General features: G+C 44.3%; 1 protein-coding gene across 6 annotated transcripts in view; it reads left to right on the top strand.

Annotated features, from left to right (window-relative positions):
* Positions 1–10192: 10192 nt before the first annotated feature.
* Positions 10193–25778, top strand: part of CNTNAP5 (contactin associated protein family member 5) — a 421643-nt gene continuing 406057 nt past the window's right edge. For 2 of the 6 annotated variants that reach the window (XM_073305029.1, XM_073305027.1), the window contains exon 1: positions 10194–10634. In XM_073305029.1, coding sequence (XP_073161130.1) covers positions 10553–10634 — 82 coding nt within the window. In that variant the 5' untranslated portion in view covers positions 10194–10552. Of the gene's footprint in view, positions 10635–25778 lie in introns of all 6 variants that reach the window. The other 4 variants (XR_012154186.1, XM_073305028.1, XM_073305030.1 and 1 more) reach the window with 3 other exon arrangements.

The raw sequence follows: 25778 nt of genomic DNA, 5'->3' as shown, positions 1-25778 counted from the left end.
CCTATAAATTCACCCTAACTGTAAGCTCACCTCTAAAAAATGAGTGAAAGTTCATAACTTGTCCCAATGACCTGTTATGTAAAATTCTTTAGGAAAATATGTAAGAAGGAGACAGAGGTGAAATAATTTAAATGGAAAAGGTTTTCCTGGTACCACTCAAGGACTGTGTTAAAATTATAACCGGTGAACAAGAGGACTAGAGGATTGGAAATCAATTAACTAAAATTGCTATGTCAGAAATTAGGCCGATTGGTTAACAAAATAATGAGAGTCTGGACTATTCTGCCCAAGACTCCCTTTTCATAGAATCATAGAATATCAGGGTTGGAAGGGACCTCAGGAGGTCATCTAGTCCAACCCCCTGCTCAAAGCAGGACCAATCCCCAATTAAATCATCCCAGCCAGGGCTTTGTCAAGCCTGACCTTAAAAACTTCTAAGGAAGGAGATTCTACCACCTCCCTAGGTAACGCATTCCAGTGTTTCACCACCCTCCTAGTGAAGAAGTTTTTCCTAATATCCAACCTAAACCTCCCCCACTGCAACTTCAGACCATTACTCCTTGTCCTGTCATCTTCTACCACTGAGAATAGTCTAGAACCATCCTCTTTGGAACCACCTCTCAGGTAGTTGAAAGCAGCTATCAAATCCCCCCTCATTCTTCTCTTCTGCAGACTAAACAATCCCAGTTCCCTCAGCCTCTCCTCATAAGTCATGTGTTTCAGCCCCCTAATCATTTTTGTTGCCCTTCGCTGGACTCTCACATTTTTTGGGCTCCTCAAAAAGAGATTGGGGGGTGATGGGGGGGGGAGTGAGCTACAGTGAAGCTGGCTGACTGAAAGACAAGTAAAGGGAAAGGAGCAAACTCCACCATCATGGCTGCCACCCCTACCATCTCCTGGGACCTGAGACCTTCATCATCCTAATCCTGAGGGATGTCCAGACCACGCAAGAAAGAGAGGGAACCAAATGACATCTCCACTTCCACCAGCTCCTTCTAAATCCCTGGGATATGAGACTTTGTCTCCTGTCCCTGCACCCCATGTGTCCATTTCCTTCCCTACCTCATTTCTTCTCTTTCCTATCCCTCTCCTTTTTCCTTCTGTCTAATAAGAGTCTGGCTCAGCTGACCAAGACTGCATATTGTGCAACACTGCTGTAAGCCTTTAACCAGAGGCATGTCTACACTTACTGGGGATTGACGCTGCGGTGATAGATGCACCGGGGATTGATTTAGCAGGTCTAGTGAAGCAGGCCGCTAAATCGACCACAAATCACACTCCCGTAGACTCCGGTACTCTACCGGAACGAGAAGCATAAGGTAAGTCAACGGGAGAGTGTCTCCTGTTGACCCAGCATGGTGTTGACACTGCAGTAAGTCGACCTAAGGTACATAGACTCCAGCTATGTAATTCATGTAGCTGGAGTTGCGTAACTTAGGTCGTCTTACCCCCATAGTGTAGACAAGGACCAGAAAAGTCGCTAAAAGCAATGCCCTAAACAGCTCAACGCTGGTACAAGTTTGCCATGTCTCAGAATGGCTAAGACTGTGTGTTGTGCCTGTATTTTTCCAGCAGTGAGGTTGCAAATGAAGATCAACACTAGAGACAGAAACTGAATTTTCTGTCTTTGCTGTTCTTTTCTTTCCCCTTTTATGGGTGTGTGTCTTGTCTTTCTTTTAGGAAATGGGATTGAACTTTTACAAAAACAGCTCCAGTCCATCTCAACTCACTACTCTTGTTCCCAAAAGGACAGTTATTACCATCTTTAATACCAACTAAGATACTGTTAAACTAGGATCTTTAAAGATTCTCTCCTGCTAAAGGGAAAGTGAACAAGGGTTGTTGTTAAAACGAAAACCTTACTGAATACTTTACATTTCAAATGCTGTAACTATTTTCCTCCTTTTTCTGTATCTTTAATAAAAGGCTAAAAAGATTTTTAATGGTGTTCGCCATGGTACTAAGCCAGCTGAGATCTCTGTATCCCAAACCCCAAACCTTGTTTAAAACTGTTTAATGTTGGACAGTGACAGGGTTATGTTAACACTTTTGAATCTTCAGGCCCATGTATTCCATCTAAAATAACAGAACACGGCTAACACCGAGAAATAAACAATAACATGCCACAGGGACTTTGTCTACTCGTTCTCTGAGTATCCTGGGAGTGCTGGGGACTGAACCATGTGTGTGTTGCTTTGTCTGATGAATTCACACCCTGTGGTGAGTTGTTTCATTTATGAAATGGGTTATTGACTCACAGGATGAAGGAAGAGATGGGAAACACCAATTAAGAGAGGAAGGATGGTTTGGATTCAGTTCCTGACTCTGCTACAGACTTCCTCCAGACCGATTGGAAACAGAGTTACAGCAATCCTAATTTACACTTACTATCCTTAGGTGGGATCCATGAAACAATTTAAGCAGCTAAATCCTGAGTTTAGGCATGTAAATAATATTTCTAGGCACCTAAGTCCCATGCATTGCACCTCTGTGGTCCACAAAACATCCACCTAGTCCATAGCACCTAACTTGCTGCTATCAAAGTTCCTTAGGTGACTAAGGGCAAGTCTACACTACAAAATTAAGTTGACCAAAGTTACGTCAACGGACAGCCACTGCAGTAATTGGATCGGTTTTACATGTCCACACTATGCTTCTTGTAGTAGCAAACAGCTTGTCACCCTGTGTATATCAGATTGGGTGATGCCAGCCATTTGAACAACTCCAGGCCAAAGGTCCATGGGGCTTGCGAAGCCATTAAATGCAGGGCACTTGTGATTTGCTCTGTGATGTGCTTGATGGGCACTTTTTGGAGGATGTTGCTTGAGCTGGGTGTGGCAGGTTGCTGAGCCTATGGGTCAGGGATATGGCATTTGTCAGTGACAGGGTGGCTCAGCTCCCGCCTCATGTCTAGCCCTCTGTTCTTCCCCTTCCCTGTCCCCATAGGGGCTCTGCCCACCTCCCTGTGTGTGTATGAGCAGATGATCCTCTGCTAATTCCCTCTCCTTCTTCCTCTTGCCTGATGGCTACATTGTGGTTTTAATTCACAGTGGGCCTGTCATGGGGCTAGTGGGGGGGGAAGAGTGATGGGGGGGGGAATGGCTCTTTGGCACAGTGGTTGGGGACCCCACCTGAGAGGTGGGAGGGAAGCTCTTGGTCTAGTGGAACAGCTTCAGATGTGGGATTGAAGGGGACCCCATAGCTCTGTGGTTGGATCACACTGTTGAGAAGAACTGCAGATCCCTTTTCAAATCCTTTATGCCCTTCTGGCTGAGCGGGGGTCCAGGGGCCTGGACCTTGGGTCTGTCCTGTCCCTGGTGAGCGCTCTACCTGTGGCCTACCACTAACTCCTCTTCCCCTCCCACCCCGTTTCTGTGTGAGGTGAGGCACGTGCCTACTTCATTCCCTCAGACAATGACTCAGGCACCTAAGTCGCCTGATGCCAGGGCTCTCGCTAAGGGGCGGATCATTAAGCAGAGATGGGTGCCTCCCTGCAGCCCAGATTTAGGGCAGGTCTACCCTACAAATTTACACTGGCGTAGCTGCGCCGTTGTAGCACCTTTGGTGAAGACGCTTTAAGCTGACGGGAGAGAGCTTTCCCATTGGCTTAGTAACTCCACCTCTGCGAGAGGTGGTAGCTATATCGGTGGGAGAAGCTTTCCTGCCAGCATAGCACTGTCTACACAGGGGGTTACAGTTGGTGTATCTACATTGCTCAGGGGTGTGGATTTGTCAAACCCCTGAGTGACGTAATTCTAAGTAAGTACATAGTGTAGGTGCCTAAGCTTTGGTCTATCTCTATGAGAGGGGTGGGGCTTAAGACACACTCCTCTTGTGGGCATCTCCCATTGGCTAGCTTAGGCGGCTCCCCACATAATGTGCGGCCTTTTGTGGATCACATTTTTAGGCACCTGTTTCTCCCCATCCATCCTGTAGGGGGTGCTGGGTACCTGACTCAGCCTGGAGGATTGCAGAGCTGACCACGATTTTCTAGGCGCCTAAAAGGCGGGCTCCAGCCTGAAGCCTAAGTCCCTTTGTGTATCCCACCTCTTGTGACAAATGGGGCTGAAGTAGAATATTGTAGAATGTTGTTGGTGTTCTTAATTGCAGAGTGTGAATGGTAGAAACACTATAGACCCCACAGATGCAATGTCAAAGCTATTATGTCTTAGGGTGTTTCCATTCCTGCTGGTCTTGATTCCAGTCCCACTTAACCTGGCTTTACCCAGAGGTAACTCCAATGAGAGGAATTACTCCTGATTTAAGGCTCACTGAAGCCAGTGGATGACTTCATTGAACTTTGGATCAGGCCCTTACGCCAGTGAGAATGAGATCAGAATCAGGTTCCTAGCTCCTTCCTCCTCTCCTGAGCAATCTGAAAACGTGAAACAGCTACTGACAACCCTGCAGCTGCTTTCTGGGAGCTACGGCTGCATCTGTAAAGGGTGGGGGACTGCCAGGGACAGCTTTCACCTTGCAGCCTACTTAGGGCTCTGCCCCCTGGAAGAAAAGAGAGAGAAGAGGGTGGGGAAAGCAGGAGGAGACGGTAGAGGAAGAAGAGAGGCAGTGGAGAGATAGCACCAGTGTGTTCATTCATTGAGTCAAAGGCTACTTCAGCCAATTGGATTGCCACTTTCACCCAAGCTATTTTTTTCCCTACCCTCTCTGCTTCTCTGTTCCCTCCCTGACACTTTCTTTTCCTGTTAATCACAGTTCATTGACACCCCATCCCCTGCACGAGAGTCTCTCCATGTTATACCAGCACATTCAGTTCAGCATAATCTCTTAAGAATGTTTCTCCTCTTTTGTATCTGGGCCTCTGATGGCTCAGCACTGACCTAACAAATTAAAAGAGGATGGAGCTAGGATTTTTTTCCTCTTTAGGAGGACCTGCAGGGACTTGTTTGCTCTAGTTTAAACCCCTGGCATAAGAATTCACAGCAGTTCTTCCAATTTCGGTGTTATTAGCTAAATGTGGATGTTGTTTGGTATCCAAGGTGGGTGGATGTATAAGGGGGCGGGGAGGTCAAGAAAAAGCCAAAGGGATTCTTTGGTGGTCTTGGTGGTTGTTAAAATCTCTAACTGGAAATCTTATTTTAACAAAAACAATATAAATCGATTGCAAAGGAGCCCACAAGCATCCACCCTGTGCACCAGGACAGTATGTTAACATTCCTTGGCTGTCAGCTGATCTTTAACTAATACAAGAGGTTCATTAACCTTTGTGTAATCTGGCAGAGAGCTACGGTTCTGCCACCATTCTAGCAGGCTCGCCTCAGGGGTGAGATGAGTGCATCTCTCTCAACCCTTGATGGATAAAATCAGCACATATTACAGGGCTGAAATCTCTGTACTCCCCAAAATGGGAGGGTAACCACACGGGACGGATTCATTATCATGGAAATGGATCTTGTTCCAAGAGGAAACCATCTTTTTAAGGTCAGTGAGTGTAAAGTACGCGGCTCCCATAGCAAGGCTCAGTCTGTCTTGTCTGATCCCAGTTATTTAAAAGTAAACATTGTTTGAGTCGGACCTACATTGTGCTTTCAGGCCCAGCCCTGAACAAGGGAGTTGTGCATAAGCACAACCCCAGGAGCAGCTCCCAGAGGTGCTGTGACTTAGACACCCCTCTGAGTTACAACTCCTCCTTTACTTGTTCCCAGGGGGTAGCAATTCATACCAGCAGCAAAATATGACACCCGTTGCATCAGAACAGCTGGCTGCTACTCTGAAACCTGTCATCCTGCACCTAGTTGCTCTAGGGAGGGGAGTAAGCAAAGGATCCGAATATGCTTATTCCTGCATGACTAGACCTAACCTGCTGGTAGCCTGCATGAGAACATAAAACAGAGGGTGATGGTCTCTACTCCCCCTTACTCCCTTGTGTGGGCATGCAGTCTAAATCACAATCTAGCACTCTATGGTTATCAATGGCTTCTTTCTGCATGGTAATTACAGCAGGGTTAAAATGGCCTAATGATTCCATTAATTTCCACAAAAAAACTGACCTCCATCCATAACAGAGATTAGGCAAAGGACTAAAGGATAAGAGAGCAGCATCCCTACATATAGGAATATTACCTGTCATACCTGCCCCAGTTGGGCACTCAAAATCACTCGTCCCATCTGAAAATGTAGATAAGTGCTTGTTCATTGTAGACAATTATTCAGTTAATTTGAATGGTGTTTTATTGCCTGACTGGATGACTGCATCTCTGGGAAAAGGAGAAGAGAGATCGTGTAATAAATCGCAACGTCCTCTTGTTTGCATATGAAAAGAGGTATTCATATAAATAGCAGCACCTCCCTCTACAAACAGTTGTATGAATGGAAGTGTTTGCAGGAACATGATTACTTCTAGGAATTCTTCCTATCTTGTCTGCTTCGATTGTAAGCTCTTCCAGACAGTGACTGTCTATGTGTAAGCACAGCACAGGTCCTCTATCTCAGATGGGGCCTCTGTGCATTGTTGTAATATAAAGACTACAACCAGCTCTACTTCCAGGGCAAAATTCCTCTTGTAATATGTGCCTGTCCAGGTATCTTGTAAGACTGAAATCACTGTTGTATGTGAATGTCTTCCAATAAACAGAACAATAAACAGAGTTTCTCTCTCCCTTCTCCACCTATACAGGCAGTATATAGGTAGAAGAAATACAATTTTAATTTGAGGATCGGCGACCTGCTGAAGAGCTTATTGAGGTTAAGCTAGGCCAAAGAGATGGGTGATATCTTTAGCTCTGTATGCAGCAAGAACAGTCATTCTGATCTTCTGCCAGTGTGATTTCTGTCATCTAGAACGGGCACCTGTGACAGCTTTGTCCCCAGTGGCCATCACCCTCTCCTCTGTTATCCTCTCCTCTTTGTTCCCATTTTAATATTGGCCCCGTTCCTGCAGTCTGATGTGCATGAGCGGGACCTTTTACAGGCACATCTCCTTTGTAATTCAAACAGGCATCAATAAGCACAGTATAGATGCAGAGATGATCAGTTCTTTTGGGGATCTTTATTTATATTGTCAAGCGCCATGAATATTTATGACCATCAGCAGTTTTGGCTCCTCTGTGCACCAGGCAGGCCACATCACTTATGCTACGAGGGGGTCTGTCTACAAGTGTTTAATATCATGTGCACTGACATATCATGGTGATGAGGATGGTGTGAAAAAATAGCTAGACTGAAAGGTGGTGTTGTCTCATTCTGTATGGTCCCACCTCACTGAAGCATGATTTACATCCAGTGGTCCCCTCTAGACAGGAGCTTAAGTGGACACAGTATCTAAATAGGTTGTGTGCATTAATGAATTCATCCTCATGACATCCCTGTAAAAAGGGGAAGTATAGTTGCCCCATTTAACAGATGGGGAACTGAAGCCTGAAGAGATTCAATGACTGGCACTAGGTCACACAGGGAACCAGCAACTGAACTCAGGTCTCCTGACTTCCAATCCAGTGTTTTAACCACAAGAGCAACTTTTCACTCATTCTATGGAAGAGAACATATGGGCCAGAATGTGGGAAACCATTTAAGAAGGGGTTTACATTCTACTCTTCTTAAAGCATGAATTCATTTTCTGTAGGCTATCAAACCAAACTGTTCTGCTGAATGCCGACCAAAGAGATGCAGGCCTGGTATGTGAAGATTGGATCCAGATATGAATTTACCCAAAATTCAGGGGTGTCCTGACTTGTAATTCCAAACTGGATTCCTCTCTCACCTGAATAACTCTAATAATGATTAATAATCTGCTCCTCATAAAAATCTTGCTGGCAAAAACCCTGAGAACATGGCATTATTTACATAATTGTCTGCAAAGAACAGCTGCGTAGCTCTCCCCTTCAGTCAAATCTGAGTATTCCTGTACCCAAACAGTCGCAAATCTAAACACATAGGTTTGTTGGTTAAGATCCAAAGTTGCTTGCTGAACAGATGTGTCTGATAGGAAAACAGCAAACTGTAAATATGGCTGAAAACTGATGCAAAAACATTCCAGAAAATCAGTTTCTGATCCTGAAATCAGGTCAATTCCAGCCATCCCGACCACCCATGTGAGCCCCATTGCAGAATCAGGCCCATGTTTACCAATAACTCTTAATTAAACTGAACAGTTCACTTCTACAGCTGCTTTCCTGTAAACAAAGTGCTAATTAGTTCACCGAGTCAGTTAAAAATTGTACAGTTGTGCCAGGCAATTTGAAGGGACACTGGGAAATTTGAAATCCAGTCAACCAAAAAAAAAAAAAAAATTGTTTCAGATCCTGACCCTTAGTCCCCCTGTCCTGTTACAATCACATTTTCTAAATTTGTTTCCTCTCCCTTCATGTACTAAGAACTCATGCAACAACCAGGGAAACTGAACCCATTTTTTAAATCATGCGTACACTTAATCATAGACTTGATTTTACTCAGGTGAGTACTTCCACAAGGGGGCGGGCAGCATTCTGGAAATTTACCTGCTGATCGTTCCACAAAGGGATTACTCACCTGAGTAAATCTGTTAGTCTCTAAAGTGTCACAAATCCTCCTTTTCTTTTCACCTGAGTAAAGGTAAGCCTACAGCTAAACGTTTGCAGTATCTAGGCCCACACAGGGAACCCAGTGAAACTGTCTCTACTCAAATTGATATCTGTAGAGACCAGGGGGAGTCAATTATTTTTGATCACAGTCCAAATTGCTTGATCAAGCTATAGTCAAGGTCCAGACTCCAGAATAACATTTGTCAGAGCACAACAACAATGATAATAAGTAAACAAAAAGATTTTGTGGTCCCTTCAAGAGCATCTGGCAGTCTGGATTTGGCCCACGGTCTGCCTATTGACAACCCCGGTGCAGACAATCCGACATTATACCTAAAAGACATTAGGAAAAGCCATTTTAGGTGTGGCGTGTAAGAAGAATAGGTACAAATATTCAGGCAGATGTGTGATGTTTGAGTGGACTGTCCCTTTCCAGCTGAATGCTATTGGTAGTTCTTTTTTAATGCCAGCTGCAGGCAAAGTTCCTCCCAGCTTCTTGCTTTCCTATGAGTTTCCTATGAGTTCCTCCCAGCTTCTTGCTTTCCTATGAGTTTTTCAACCTGCCAGCAATTTAGAACCCAGCTCTCCACTGGTAACTCATAGGCACTCTGGCAAATGGTCTAACCCTTCTCGTGATAAGGAATGCTTATGAGGGCCCGGAACCACAGCCCCTCATGTTCCAAAGAAAGGGTCCTCCAGGATTAAAGTTGGACCGCTCACGCAATTTGACCCCGCACGCTCTCGATGCGGGAGGGGGCAGCAGCAAGGCGAAGTCTCAAGAATCGTGACGCTCAGTGTTCTTGAAAGGACCTTAGATTTCGTCTTCTCGGCCACGCGGTGGGCTAAGCGGACGCAATAAGGCTAATGCAAACTATTCTCCGAGTGCGCTGTTTTACACCCCCGGGAAAACACCTTGTAAAATGGCGATTTCCACCCTCCCCGGCCCCCGGGCACGATCATTGCAACCCTTTGCGCTGCTAACAGCGGGGACACACCCATCAAGCAGCCAACTCCGTGGGGACCGGGGGTAGCACTTCCAGCCAGCAACCTGAGATGTCCACCTTGCATCTCCATGGCCCTTCAGGTCTCCCCCTGCTTTTAGGGAAGGCTCCGAGCAGCTACCGTAAACACTAATCTTGCTAACCGGATTACAGGCTAATACTAAGGAGCGGTTTCAATCAGCCCCACCTAGCCACGTGCCTCCAACTGACCCAGCCTGGCCACCCAGGACCCTCGCTCCCTTTCCAACCGGGGCCGTTTACACGGGGTGCCCTAATGAGTCTGGGAAGCGCAGCCCAAAACCAAGGCGATGCAAACATAACAGAGTCTTCAGCGGATCTTGTGGCTGAAGCTTAGGCTAGAGAGAGACGCAGAAGGAGCAACGTCCCCGTCTCCCTCTCCCCAGCCTTGTGTTTGTCTTTGCACCAGAAACGAGTCCGGCTTTATTTGCACTCTTGGGCAGCTCGCCATTAGTCATCATAACCTCAGCTTTCCCCTTCCACCCACCCCCTTTCCCCTGCACATAGGGCTTCGCAGGGGAGATGCACTGGATGATTCAAGAGGTGCCTTTTCCATTTCCACCTTCTCGGGGGTGGAGGAGAGATGATTTTGATTTTGATTTTGATTTTTTTTCAGTTCCTCGCCGGGGTCGCTGTAAGCTGCTCTAGCAGGAGCAGTCCCCAGGAGGGTGGGGGGGGAAAGAGATCTGCTCCAGGCAGCTGATTTACACGGTGATTCTGATGCTTGTCATCAACGCCTGAAGATTGCAAGCAGGGTCCTCCCAGGCTGCGGGGAGGTGGAGCGCGCCGCTCCTGTCGCCTATAAGGAGCTGCCCGGCGCCCGGCTCGCTGAGTCTGAGCTCTGGAGGGGGATTTCCGTGGTCGGCTCGCCGTGTGCCTGGACCTGCTCCTTTAAGAAGATTGCTGGAGGAGTGGCTCCCTCGCCCCCGCCTTAGCGGGAGCGTCTGGATGGAGTAAACGAGCCCGGCTGGCGATCTGAGACGGGGGAGCCAGGCGCCCGCTCGCCCCGTGCCGACCATGGAGTCTGCTCCCAAACTCTCCCCTCGCTTGGCTTTGCTGCTCTTCAGTGTGTGGCATCTGGGACGAACAGCAACCAGTTGTAAGTAGCAGCGGGCGTGCCAGGGACCAGCGCAAATGAGCGGCTTTCTGGGGGGTTTTGCCAGGGTGGAGGAAAGCTACCGTCTAGGGTATTGGACGCGACCTTCCTAAGAAAGTTAGCTAAGCTCCTGATTTGCTCAGTCCGCGTCCTCGCCGGCTAGTTGAGGAGTTTGTTTTCGCTGAAATGCAAAGTTCAAGGCCGATGGAGAGGGTCCTTGCAACAGTCCTGCCTGCCCGGGGCTTCAGGCTGAAGTGGATCCTGATCATTCCTTGCCCGAAGCCCTGTGTGCGCGGCTGGCTCCTTGGGCGAGCGCCGGCCGAGATGCCAGCAGTGAGCCGCTGTTGGTCTAGGCTGGCGGCTCGGATCCTGCAGCGTGTTGACAGGTCCTCCCCCCTTCCGAACTGGAATTCGTGTCTCCCCTGAGCTAGCCCGCAGGACACGAGCGTTTTGCCTGCGTCCCGGATATAAATTTTGGGCCAGCAGCTCCTGCGCGGGGTCCAGGGGTGAAACCCGGTCGACTTCCAAAGTGAGATGAATCCCACATTGCGTTCTGACCTCAAACCTTCCCAGAGCATGAATAGGGGTGGAGGAGGAATGCAGAGGACTCCGCAGCCTGAAAGGTGCGGTGGTTTTTAAATAACACCATCACCCAAACTTGATGAATGGCTACCCTAGCACCCAAACGTGGGTAGATCTTTCTCTTCTAAGTCTGACTTCTGTTTCCTTTTCATCGGGTGAGAGAAATCCCATAACATAATGTCTCTCAAAGTACCCCCCCCTTCTATTTGTTTTGGCCCTAGGGTGATGCCAGCTGTTTGTCACTGCAGACAGTGATCATTCTGAGGCATGGTAGGATCTGCTGTGTCACAGTGAAAGGGGAACAGAGAGCTGTCTACGGGTTGCCTCTATTCTTCTAACCCTTGGTGCAGTAATGAACATGCAGATGGTGAATACGACCTTTTGCGCTGCTTAATAATCCTAAGATAAATAGTAGTAAGAGATGGCAGTGAAAGACTGAAACGAGAAATGGTGGGCAATGTTAACACTCTACATAAAGAGGGATACCTGAGTCTGCCCAGAAGGTACTGAATAGTATTTCTATAAGTTCTTGCTGGGGAAGCAATAGAGGTCAATGTTATGCATTTAAGAAGTCCAGAATCCAAAGATCTATTCATGACTTCAGAAATCAGGTCATGAAATAAGTAGAAGCAGATTAATATCCACCCCTCTTGATGTGTTTTTAACCCATTTTGTAAATATAATTTACTCCTGTAATAATGGTGGCTATGGAACGAGGGGGAGGGAGGGTAGAAGAATCTCGCCTAAATGAAATTTTTGCTGTAGTGAGGTGGAATAGAATGATGCCTGCGTTCTGATATCTTTTTTGAACACTAGAGGTCACTATTGCCATATAGATTCCCTCCGTTGGCAGGCTGGAAAGAGGCATATTTTCACATGTTGACATAGCTAAAGAAAGAGAATCCTTTCATAAACAGGGGGAAAGTAAATTCAATAAACACCATAAATATATGAATAGGAACATTTCCCCCTTCTTCTGTTCAGTTGCTCTTAAATGAACAACAAAAATGCTAGGGCGGGGAGAACTTTTTTTTTCTTTCTTGGAGCCAATTAAAATATGGTTAATATGTTTTAATAATATTCCCAAATAGTAACTGGCAGGCAATTTAAGACTCAGGCTTGCCATTACTGATACAGTAATAAAGTTAATTTCTAACATTTAAAAGGAAACTCTGCTTTAATGAGTTTTACTATTTCATGGTTGACAGTTTAATATCCCAGTGCCAATAAACCTTTTCCCCTGAACACACACTGCTTCCTAAATATTTAGAAGCCAATCTTTTTAAAGCCTAATGATCAATGGCTTTATTATACTGCACAGATTTTACTTTTTCACCGAACAATGAATTAGCCTGGGGTAGGCTTTAAGTGCTTTCTCTGGGAGCTAAGCTAAAGAGCCTATGTGAACCTATAATACCTATAAGGTCCTAGGAACACCACAGTCATTTTATCCTGTATGAAAACTCTTCACCGCTTTTAAAAAAAATAAATCTCTGCACATCTGACTAGATTTTCAGTTGGCAGACAAAATTCTAGCGCCACTGACTTTAGTGCAATTAAGCTAGCTTACATCTTCTGTGGACTTGAAACAATATATTAAAAATCGATATATGGGTCAAAATCTTCATCTCTGTGTGCCTAGAATTAGGCTTCCTAAATCCACATTTAGATACCGAAATGAGCTCCTTTTCAGAGATGCTGAGTGCAGAAACTTGTAATGAAGTTGCGGGGAACTGTGAGTAGTCTGAAAACTGGGCAGCTTCTATATAGGAGCCAAAATATGGATTTAGAAGCCTCGATTTAGGCTCCCACGCTTGAACATTTTGGCCCAGGAACCAGATTCTGATCTTATTTACCCTGGGTAATTCCATTGACTTCAATGGAGTCGCTCCTGGTTTACACTCGTGTAAACAAGAACAGAATTGGGAGCCCAATGTTCTTAGTGGAAAAGAACTGTGTTTGGAGTAGGAAAAATCAGCTCTGATACTGAGTCCTATTAATACCAAATATAGCAGTAATGTAGGTTTTGTATTCTTAACTTGAGAGACTGCTAATTTTTTATATTCTGTATTTTTGCATCTACTTTTGCCTTCAACTGTGTTTCTGAGAGGTCTTGGCATTGGGTGAGTTAATTACCTCACATCTCTTAATTTTTGTCTCATGATTCCCACTTCTGCTATCTTTCTGAAACTAAACAAAGAACTGCTAAAGAATCCGCTTTGAAGTGAAGCGATGGGCCAGGGGTCAGCAGACCTCATTAGAGAGATTAGAATTACCTAATGCTAATACAACTCCATCAATTCTTCAACCTTGCTTCATTGCAGTGCTTTATTACATTAAATAACTACAGTAGCAACAGGATTTCTCCCTGGGATATTAATTGCCAGAAAATAGATTGAAAGCCATGTTGCGTACATAGTCTTGTGACATTTTAATTTCTACATTCATCAGCTGGCAGGGAAAAATTGCATAAAACGGATTAAATCTTCTTGAACAAAAAAAAATTGCATGTTTTGAGATGCAATTTAGTGGCTAAATTATTCCTAAACTGTCAGTGATTGGATACAGGATATTTCTAGCATGCATAAAAAGTAAGAACACAGCCAGGGCTTTGGAGCTGTGCTCCAGCTCCAGGCAAAAACCTGCAGCTCCACTGCTCCAGAGCTGCTCCAGGCTCCACTCCAAAGCCCTGAACACAACACAGGGAAAAGAGAGCGTGTGTGTGTGCGCGTGTGTGTGCGTGTATATATAAAATGCTAATTTCTCCATCTCAAGATAAGTGGAGCTAGCTTGTAGCACAGGCACTGGACAGCTCCTTCATTGACCCTGAAACGCCGAAGAGAAAAGCACTGAAAACTAAAGCTAGGAAGAGACTACTGACCGCTACAATATACAGGCCGTGTCTGCCTCTTCAGAGTTAAAATCCTGTACATTGTATTTTTATTTTATTTTTTTTGCAATCACCCCCTTCTGAAGTGCAGATTTTACTTGGCTGCTATCTCTCACATGGGCAAAAAGTCGGAAGTTAAGAATCTCTTAGAGAGGAGGCATCTCCCAAGTCCCATTTTGGGGGGCGGGGGGCATGTGGGAAGTAATTGTTTAAGTAATGAATGCTGTGTTTCTGTTACAGTCTCTTCCTTGCCCCTGTACGCATAGATTCAACGGCACCAATCCACTAGCATTTAGGGCCTGATTCTGAGAAACTCCACTGAAATCCCATTTGCAATGCCCAATCAAGGCTGTGGATGTTCAGCACCTCTCAGGATCAAACCCTTAAATTCCTATAGAACAGCTCCTTCTCCCGGCGAAGTCAATGGCAAAACTCTCATTGACCGCAGTGGAACAGGATCAGGTTTTATATGAGGAGATTATCTCTCTACATCTTTTTGTTTTGTTCAGTGAAATACTTATTGTGGCTCATGGCCAGGCAAAGAGTTGAGTGAAGCATGAAAGATGAGAGTTGGTCACAGAAATGGACATGTCAGACCAAGTATGATGTATTGGACAAAGGAATCTTTTAGGCAGTAAACACGATGGGTCTGCTGACTCCAGTCTCACTTTGCGCTGCCCTGAATCAAAAGGAACTACGTAGAGGTCAATGGAGATGGACAGATGTAAATGTGATCAAGTCAGTAGCGACTCTAGTGCTGGCTATTTGGAACCCTGGGGGCTAGTCAGGATTTACACTAGTTTAAATGAGCAAATGCTGCTTTCCTCGCTATTGACCAAGAGGCACCAGGTTTGCCATAGGCTAATTGATTTTCATGGGGTCAAAAATGATAAACTTAAAAAAGACCCGTTGGGTCGACCAGTGATGCTCAAAATGTGGTCTGTGGAGTACTTGATGGTAGGCTGTGCAGAGTGGGATGATCCCCTGGTATTGGCTCTTGCTCTTTGTCTCCAGTTCCTAAATGGCCATCAAAAGAAGCTAAAATTCATGAATACTTTACTTTTTGTCTGTACGGAATTGATATAGTTACTCTAGAGATGTGTGATCATGAATGAGAGGGGATCATTAATGCAAGGGCTTCTGGGTATTTCTCTCAAAATGTGGCCCATGCAATGCCAAAGCCCCAGACACCCTAATTATCAACGCCTTGTATCATATACGCTGCATTATTGTCTTTACTTAACATTCACTCAGTTCTGCTGAGCCAGAGCCAATCAGTTCAACGGAAGTCTTTCCACTGACTTCAATGGGCTTTGGATCGTGCTCCCATCAAGCAGATGGCATTATCGACTGCCAGGGCAATTAGTATCTCTGTATCAAACAAGGAAACTGTCTGCAGTTCTGTTGTTTATGATGAAAGCACAGCAAAGTCTTTCATGCAATTAACAGCAAGAGAAAATTGTTTTCAAATGGATTCTAGGATAACATGAAACGTGTTAATTTCATACTGTGGGAAATATTGCGATTCTGCGCATAACACTTTTAACACACACTTTCCAAGAATGTTGCAAGTGTTTGCTAATTTTAGCTCACAGATGAGTGATGCTATTCCCATTTTATAGGTGGAGAAACTGGGGCACGAGGGTGATATAGCAAGTTAGAATGAGAACTTGAATCCAATTAAGGTGCACAGGTGAAACAGTGGCGGGGTACAATTGAATGAGTGCAGGGGCTGCTTCCTTTCATTTCCCCCTGTCGGTAATAGTTTCTTCAGTCTTTTCTCAAGCAAACTCCCATTTAAGGCAAAGGATAGAGTGGAGCCCAACAGGATTTGGCCCTGTGTAATTAAGTCTTAAAATCAGTTAGTTCTTGGAGACTTTAGGTGGATCAGTAGGTGAAACAGGAGGCATCGTTACAGTTATAAGCATGTCTGCCTAGTGTCAGAGAAACAGGAGAATTTGTGTACACAGTGCTGGTTTGATGTCCCTGATAATTAACTTCTTGTGTTAATTTTGTCTCTGCATTGTCTAATTGCTCTGTGCAGATCTGTGCTGCTCAATAATGTCATCTGGTCAGTGGATCAGTGGAAGTGATGGAATTTGAAGAGATGACAGCATTGCAATATAGAATTCTGAGAAGAAAGTGGATGCCAAAATACATCCACCCCCTATCTTATTTTTAACTAGCAATCCTGCTAGCAGTGTGCAGTTTTAAAACCAAACAAAAATACCCAAACCCTAGAATTCAGTAGCGGAATAAAAAAATTGCTCTGACAGATGTTCAGTAGGTGTCTCAATATTTGCTGCAAAAATATAGGAAAGTAATTTATGAAAAGAGAAGGCATGTAGCCATTTGAATTTTGTATGTGCCATGAGGGACCTTGCCTGGTCTTTTCGCTAGAAAGATGGAAAAAATCATCTTGGCTCTGTTGCCTCTGCAAAATGCTACCTGCTTTTCGATAGCACTGCCAATCTACAGTAGAACATCACAGAATTTGGAAACTTCTGGCAGAAGCTCATGTTCAGAGTCTGGCAGAAGCTCATGTTCAGAGACTGTCAGCACAGCGTTTTGATAAGACAATACAAAATCCTTCATAAACTCTACTTCCAGAAACTTCTCTTAAGATATATTAGAGTGGTGGGTGCCGTACATGAATAGAGATGAATTAATATTGCCTACATAAATAAACTAGGGATCAAAAGTCCGAGTAGCTTATTCTCAGTGAATGATCTGAACATCTTCTATTGCAAGTAAAGTGTGGACCTTTGAGTGAGATGGAATTGTTCTAACTAATTTTAGCTTCTCTTGTTGTGCCTGGTGTTCCTCCCTGGTGAATTCAGACAAAATTGGTGCTCTACTCCTGAGAGATTCCATTGAAACCATTGAGTGGTGAAGCTCTTAGCTGATGAATGCCCAAAAGATGGCAATGCAGGAAATGTGGTCCAGTTATTACAGCAGAGGACTGGAAGTCAGTCTGCCACTGATCCAGTGTGTGACCTTGGCAAGTCACTTAGCCTCTCTGTGTCACTTTTTCCAGTTAGATAGTGGAGGCCTTTCTCTTCCACCCTCCTTGCTCCCGTGAGGTCGGTGAGTTGTGCTAGAGACTGAACACTGATCTGTGTCAAGTGCCTGGAAATCCTGTGATGGTAGATGGGAGGAAGAGTTCCGTCCAGTTCTATTTAGGGATTTCTCCAGAATGCAGCATTTTGACAAAGGACAAACCAGGAGTGGGTTTCAGGCTTGACTTCAGATGCCACAGCAGCATGTTCATGACATTTCTGCCATCTTTTGTCTAAACTCCGCTGGGTGTGGAAAACAGATGCTGTCTGATTTCTTTTTGGCACCAGGAGAAAGTCATGGGTTGATGGTAAATGACATGAAACTCATTGACTAGTGGAATTTTCCTTTAGAGATTTTTGTGTTCCTTGGAGCTCTTGGCTTATGGAAGGGAACACAGTATGGACCGGATTTAAGGAAGCTGTTTACATGGATCCCAGCAGAGAGAAACAGCTGAGTTTATCATAACTCTGTTAAGAATCTCTTATAATACATAGCTTTGTAGTTAGTGTTTTTTGTCCTTTTCTCCAGGCTTCCTTCATTTCTAGACTGACAGAAAGCTTCCCTTGACCTCAAAGCAAATCACTGTTAATGGCTTGTACACTAAACAATTCACATCACCAGGGTCAACACAGAATTTCAGTGGTGTGGGATTCTGCTTGAGACAGCCCTCTGCAAGACCGTAGCCGCTGACTCTGTTTTATAGCTTGTCCTTTCAGAAAGTAGCGCAGGGAGCACACACCATGGCATGCAAAAGGTGTAAATCTTCTCCATTGACACTTCAAATCCAGCCATCCCATGCCTGAGGACTAAGCCATCTCCATGGTGAGCAATGTCTTCTGCATTTGAGGACAAAAGATGGGGTTGGTCCCTTAATACATTGTTGGAGGTTTCTTATTCATAACATCAGTCATATTCAATAGCTAATTCCTTTGCTGTCGTGGATCATTAGCAAGGTCTCTGAGCCCAGGATTAGTATATTAATTTGTTTTCCCCCAAGGCATGTCTAATGTGGGAGAAGAGAGCATGGAGGCTTTAATGCTGAGTAGACAGGAATTATCAGTGGATCAGACTGGCAGTCTGTCTAGTCTCAGATGGTGGCCAGTACCTGTTTGCTTCAGAGGAAACCCTGCAGTAGGTAACTGTGGGCTAACCTGACTCTGGTGAAAGCTTTCTCCCAGGTCCCAGCAACTGGAGATTGGCTTATACCCAAAGGTGTGATACAATAGCATAGCTTAGTACTGTCCCATGGCTATATGGTATCCTTTGGGGCTGGGCAACCAATTTGGTGAAAATGTGTGCAATATTTTTTTTTAATCAGAGCTCTGTGTTCGGTTGCTGGTATTTGTGGGGCCAGTTTCTTTGATCTACTTCTTAGCGTATGTGCAGCGTGCCTCAGGTGACATGTGACCAGGATTCATCACCGAATTTGGTCCGCTGGTTGGATCATTCGTTTCCCTGGCCTGGAAACTGACAGGGAGCGTGGCATGAATGCTGAAATACTGGGCATTGGGGGGAAAGGTTTGGGAATTCTGGAAAGTGTACAAATTTTACCACAAATTATTATTCCGAAAATTCCTATGCTAAGTGCATTACATGCTATTGGCTGTTGATTGTTCTCGGTTTTTTTTTTAAAAAAACTTGTCATTCAATTCGAGAGTAGAGACAACATGATATGACTTGGGTCATCAATCACATGCCACAAAAAACCAGTCGACAATATGAACAACCTGGAGCTTCAATAACTTTTTGCATGAATTATCCCTGGCCTGATGGCACCCAGCAGTGAGGTGGGTACTGGGATCTATTGCTCTCCATTTGCCTCTGCACAGCAGCGGTGCATGATTGCAATCCCTTCCTAAGACAATCCAAGGAGGTGGGAAGGAATGACAATGAGGTGAGACCAGGACCATGGCCCCTTCCTCTTTCCCCCATGCACTAGCCAGTAGCACTCCCGATGTAGCCGCAAATAAGCTCACACTGTGTGCAGGGGAGCTCAAGGGACAAATTCCTCCTGGATCACCTGCCATGGGGGAAAAAGCTTCGTGCTGCCCTCAATGTAGACCTGTGCATTACTGGTATGAGCGAGCAATCGGTGAATCCTTATGACTTCGATAGATGCTTGATTTGTGAATTAGAGGGGGAAAAAAGGCTAAATATGCAATTTTTTTAAATAAAATTCATCCAGCTCTAGTATACATGAAAACACAAACACTGTGCACATAGGAACTCATTAGACACGTTAATCCCACAAATGGCTGAGCCTGGAGAAAATCCGCTTTTGTTTTAGAAGGCAGATTTACTCAAATCGTCTCTAATTTGATTTGCTAGTGGGGTATAATTTAAGTCAAACAAGTTGGCAACGTCTCTCAATATGTGAATGTCTATATATTCAACCGAGGATGAGGAACTGCCTGTCCCACAGGGTGACAAGCAAGGGAGAACTCATTTTGAGTGCTAAGCGTAGCTAGTAAAATAGAATTCAGAGAAACAGGGGCGAAACCCAGTGCATAGCAGCTGATCCTTTGACCCAGCTCCTCAATGATAATACCAGTTGTGTGTTCCAAGTATCCTGTGCATTATCTGTCCTCTCCATTGCATGTGGTTGTGTCACAATCTTAAGACATTGGCTTACCTTGCAGGGTGGTGTTAGTCCTAGTATTCTCACTTAACAGTTGGGGAGCAGAGAGGCGAAGTGACCGTGACTTGCCCAAGGCCACACAGGAAGACTGCGGTGAAGCAAAGAATTGAACCCGAGTCCTAGTCTAGTGCCCTAACCACTGAGCCATCATTCCTCTCTTGCAATAGTTTCCATGGACAATATGCAAAGCATTGCAGGAAAGGGGCAATCTCATCTGCCTGGGGACAGGTGACCTCACAGCCCAGTCCAGATGAGGGAGAAACAGCATTCTCCTCACAGAGAATACTCTGCACCCCAAAGACACTCAAAAAGGGAGGGAGTAGGAGACACAGACCTTTCTTTATGCCTTTGGCTTTCTTGACTTTTTGCTTTCTCTCTGAAGCCTGTGCTAGTCACTGCAGTGTTTCAGATAGGGTGGGAACAGGGAGGTGGGGAGAGAACTCCCCAAATGGCGAATGTGTGCCTGGAACATGTTTGGAATTCAAGTGGCAAACTGATGGTCGGAAATTTGGCATAACGTTGAAATATTCCACACGAAAAACGCAGCGAAAGAAAGCCTGGTTTGCTCCGCCTCCATGGTCACCGGCAGACTTAAACTTTTTTGCCAGTGTCTCCTGGGTTTGAATGTGGAGACGCTAAAGATGGAAATAGCTTTGTAGGTCAGCCAGTCTACCTCTCTGTCAGAGCGGAGCTGTCCCCCACAGCACACATCCCAGTGTTTTCTCTCCAACTACTCTCAAGCACCCAGGGCATTTGCCACTTCTCTTAGGGAGACTATTCCACTACGTAATGAATCTCTCTGTTGGGAATGTTCTTGATACATTATTCATTTGATTCCATTACTCCTGCAGTAGTTATAGTCTCATTTAACATCTGTCCACCCTTGGTGTTTACACTAGAGCAGTAATGTATTGTCCCTCCCTCCCCACCAAAAAAGAGAGCTTCTCTCTGGTTTATCAATACTTCCTAGTAATGTAGGGTAGACAATGCAATCTTCCAGGCATGCTTTCACCACAGCATATAAAGAGGGGCTATTACCTTCCTAATCATTGCTGGTTTTCCGTATGTGTCACCCTAAATTGCTCTGGCATGTCAAGCTCCTATCCAACTTATTGTCCGCTACATAGCCCTTGGAGTGTTTTTGGTTACTAATAATTCCAAGCAAGTATATTGCTTGTCTTGGAACAACCTTAAGGAGAGAAACAGGAAATCTGTCTCAGACATTCGTTAGAAAAGGTTGCCCTGTAGCTCTCCGTTGACTGGAAAAGTAACAACACACAACCCCTCCTCCAGCCCGTGTCCCCATCAAAAACAGGAGCACTCACCAGCAAAACAAACTCAGGATTGCTGTAGGTCTACTAAGAATTGGCCAGACTCTTCACACTGTTAGTGTGACAGCAGTATGTTCATCCATTAAGAGTCTAATCAACTTCATTAAGACTGTTCATTGAGAAAGTAAGGTGGTATTACTCAAAATGACTAGGGTTTGAACAACTGACGCTTGGTGTTCTGTTTGAAAATACCTTCACCATATAATTCTCTTGCCCTATTGGGAGACTTTCATTAAGACTGTAACAATTATTCACTAGGTAAGCACAGCCACTGGAATACATCTGGCTAACTAGAGGCCCGATTGTAATACCTTTACACAAACCGAGAAGCATTGAACTCAGCCTTGCATTTAATGCAAATACTGTATTCTGGGTAAACAACGAATGGCACCTAATGTAGAACTCAGAGCATTACTTCATCCATTGCAGTCAGCAAGTATATCAAAGGGAAAAACAGTTGTCAACCGAGAATAATTGTTTATGTAGCACAGGGTTCCATTAAGTTAGAAATTTGGTTTTTTAATTAAGTTTTCTGCTGGAAAAAACAATAATTTAATTAAAAGGGGAGGGAAGAATGTTCCATGAAATGTCAAAGAATAATAAACTTTGCAGACGTTGTAAAAATCCTCAACCCCACTAAATCCTTTTGCGTATGTTTTTTTCCAGTGTGTTTGAAGTTATGGTCTCAACAGGAAGTGATGTGGTCAGTATTTAAGGGTATTGCAAGCATAGTGAGTGTTTGCCATATGTTGTTGGGTTCCCACACGTGCTAACTGCAATCAGAAAGCCAGTGTGTGTCAGAATCTGTCCTTATCATGAAAATATTATGACATTTTTCAACTGTAGAGAGAGAGAACTGTAGCTCTCAGGATTCTCTGCAAAGATGAAGTATTGTCTCCATTTTACAAATGGGAAACTGAGCCCCAGAGCTGAAAGTACCAGTTTTATCCTCTGCATTACACTCCTTCCCCTAGATCTAAATTAGAAAAATAAATATGCATTATAAAGACTGAAGCCATGGCAGAGTTCAGACCTACAATGCTGGATCTGTCAATCAATTCAGATTCAGAAAAGACCTCTCAGATACAGAAGACTTCTGATATTTTGCAGGTCAGTGCAGAGTTTTGAGTGTGAGTGTTCCACAACTATTTGACAGCCGCTTGCCAAAATGGACCAAAAAACTAAGTATCCTTTGGAAAATCTGTTTGCTTGTTTTGTTTGTTTTTGTTCGCTCTAGTATTTTTCCAACATTGGAAGTGGACTAGAAAGAAACAACTAATCTGTTTGCTTCAAAAAGCATCTAGATACATAATCTCATTGTTAAAATTGAGGGTAGGTTTTGAGGGGGGGTAGGTTCTGTTGTGCTGCTGAGGCCTAGGCATTAGCAATAGAATTGGGAGTCCTTTCCGTAACTGTGATAGTGTATTTAAGTAATGAAAGGCTTAACTGGGTGAAAGAGTTAACACTGTTTATGTTCACTTAACACAAAGATACCAGAAAACAGTATCATTGGCAGGAATGGTCCCCCAAACCAGCTAACTTTAAACAAATACTGCAGAATTTTGATGGAAAGAGAATCTTGAATTAATAATAATTTGTACCACATTCTCTCAATCCACCATTTATGTTAATCCAATCAGGGAAGAGAATAATAGAAATTTAGGGCTGGAAAGGACCTCTAGAAGTCATATAGTTCAGCCCCCTGCACAAAGGCAGGACCAAGTATACCTAGAGCTTCCCTGACCGGTGTTTGTCTAACCTGTTCTTCCACAGCTGGCCCTGGAAGCCTATTTCAGTGCTTGGCTAAACTATTTTTGTCCTTAAAAAAACTTTCCCTAATATCTAACACAAATCTTCTTTGCTTCAGATTAAGCCCTTTATTTCTTGTCCTATCTTCAGTGGACCTGGAGAACAATTGATCACTGTCCTCTTATATTAGGAGCCTTTAGGAAAGCGATGGATAATAAGATAGTACATATCATCATGCCGTTGCATAAATCCATGGTACGCCCACATCTTGAATACTGTGTGCAGTTCTGGTTGCCCCATTTGAAAAAAGATATATTAGAGTTGGAAAAGATACAGAGAAGGCAACATAAATGATCAGGGATATGGAACAGCTTCCATATGAAGAAAGATTTAAGACTAGAACTGGTCAGCTTGAAAAAGAGACAGAACTCAGGATCTTGCTGTCTCATTGGAGAAGAAGATTGAGTAGATCTTGAATGATCCTCTTCCAGCGCATGTTCCCTCCTCTAGCACCTCCTTTTCTGCCTTCATCCCCGTCATTAGCCCTGAATTCCCTCACTAAGTCTCCTCTTAAACAACAAAGGAGTCCGGTGGCACCTTAAAGACTAACAGATTTATTTGAGCATAAGCTTTCGTGGGTAAAAACTTCACTTCTTCAGATGCATGAAGAAGTGAGGCTTTTTACCCATGAAAGCTTATGCTCAAATAAATCTGTTAGTCTTTAAGGTGCCACCGGACCCCTTTGTTGTTCTTGTGGTACAGACTAACACGACTACTCCCTGATACTTAAGTCTCCTCTTGTCCATCCAAACTACTATCCTCCCCTCACTGCCACTTGCTCCTCATTGTCTTCTGGCTCCTTGTTCTCATGCTTGAACCTACTCTAGAGTCCCACATCCCCAGAAAAACACTCTTACTATTGTCCTATTTCCCCTTCTCTAACTCACTCTAGCATCTACTCCAACATGGTTTCCACCTTCTCTTCTCCACTGATACCGCTCTCACCATAAATGACTTCTTCCTGGCTTGATTTTGAGTTCTCTACCCCACTGTCCCCCTCTGACCTTTCTTCAGCTTACAGTACTGTATATCACTACATCTTCCTTTGTGTTATGCTTTCCCTTTGTTCTGTGCCTATCTTTCTGACCACCTTTTTTCAGCACTTCCTTTTATGGCTCCTACTTCTGCCTTGCACCTGCCTCATCCCCAAAAGAACCCCACCTAGATTCCTCTTTCTTTCTGTCTGAGACCTTAACTCTGGCAGACACCATATGGCTTTAACAATACCCTCTATGCTGATGACAAACCTCTACCTTTCCAGGCTGTTCAGTCCCAAACTTAATAAATAGTCTCTCTGACACATCTTCCTGACTCACTTGCCAGCAGCTAGACTTCAAAGTAGCTAAAAATGAAACTTTTTTTCCTCCTAAATCCTCTCCATTTCTGCCTTTGTCCATTGCATTGGAAACGCTGCAATTCTCCCATCACTCAGGCTTGTAACCTGGTGTTTGTATGACTCCCCGTACATTCAAGCTGGGTCCAAATCTTGCCACTCTTTTTTTTAAAATGTACCCCTTCCATTTTATGTTTAATCCTGCCTCAGTGTAAGGAGATAGACTTGAAGTCCCTTCCCGCCTTACGTTTCTGTGATCCTAAGATATTTATGCTGATGGCTACGGTGTTGTCTATGCTCTCATTATCTCCTGGTAGAGCTGGTTGAAAAATGCAAGGTATTTTTTTCCCTTGACAATTTTGTAAAACATCTTGCTTTCTCTGAATTTTCTTTAAACTTTCCAGTGGGGAAATTTTTTTTATATCCCCTACGTTTCCTCCTCTCTTTCTTTTTCCATTTTGCTAGTAAAAGGATGGGTGAAGCAGAGGAAAGAAATAGGGAGTGACCCTGGCAAAACCAGAGAATTTAGAAAGGAACAGGATTTTCATTTCAAAAGTAAAATGCCAGTTTGACCAACCGATTTTTCACAATCTCTATCTTCCACTTCATCTTCCAAGCCCCTTAAATACTGTTATTGAAACTAACTTTGAGGTGTATTGAGGACTATGTTGGCATCGCAAGCTATCCCTCGCGGGGTGGGGGGAAGAAGTGAAGGGGCAAGCCGAGGTAGTTTCCTGGTCTTGTTTGCAGGCTAAAGGGCTCTGTAGCAAAGCAAGCATGTGATCCAAGTCACTCTGAAAGTAGCAAGGTGGGGTGAGCTGTGCTTAGCTACCTTAGAGAGCAGCCTGTTTTGTCTTCATGTTGTTCTGAAGCCTAAGAAATAAAGCAGTGTTATGTGGCAATCTTCCAGCAAGAGTATTTATGTTTTCATTTAATTTCTCTGTGTGTATGCGGTGATCAAAACAGTCTTCCTTACTGCTTGATCAGGCCATGTCTTCTCCTCTCCCTCAACATCCACCATATCAAGGTGAAACTTCTCATTCTTACCTGCATGTACCGCCTAACTCTCTGCTCCGGTCTATATGTTAGATCTTGTGTCATCATTCTCAAAGTGATTTGTTCTGCCACTCATGCCAGCCTTACAACCCTCTTTACTTATCTCTGCCACTACTGTCTTTGTGCCGGCTTCCCTGCCACAAGCTATGACCTCCAAAACTCTGGGCACCTTTGGTTCATATCTCTCCTTACAGATTTAATGCTCTGTCCACATCAACGTTCCATGAGAGGTGAAATGAGTTAAGTGTGTGTAGGATAACCTTAGTTATTTGGCTAGTTTGTTTTTACTGCTCTGGGTCTCCCAGTGCACCTTCTCTGTGTCTCATTTTAGACTGAGGAAGAGACTTCCTTAACTTCTACATTGGAGTATGATTAGGATTATTATTATTCATTATTTATTAGCATTTTAAGGCATCCATCACCATGGAATCTGGGTTCCTTATAATGC

Source organism: Lepidochelys kempii, chromosome 11 (genome assembly GCF_965140265.1).
Source record: "Lepidochelys kempii isolate rLepKem1 chromosome 11, rLepKem1.hap2, whole genome shotgun sequence".
Classification (NCBI taxonomy): domain Eukaryota; kingdom Metazoa; phylum Chordata; order Testudines; family Cheloniidae; genus Lepidochelys; species Lepidochelys kempii.
The sequence above is the reverse complement of the archived record's forward strand: the minus strand, read 5'-3'. Positions and strand labels throughout refer to the sequence as shown.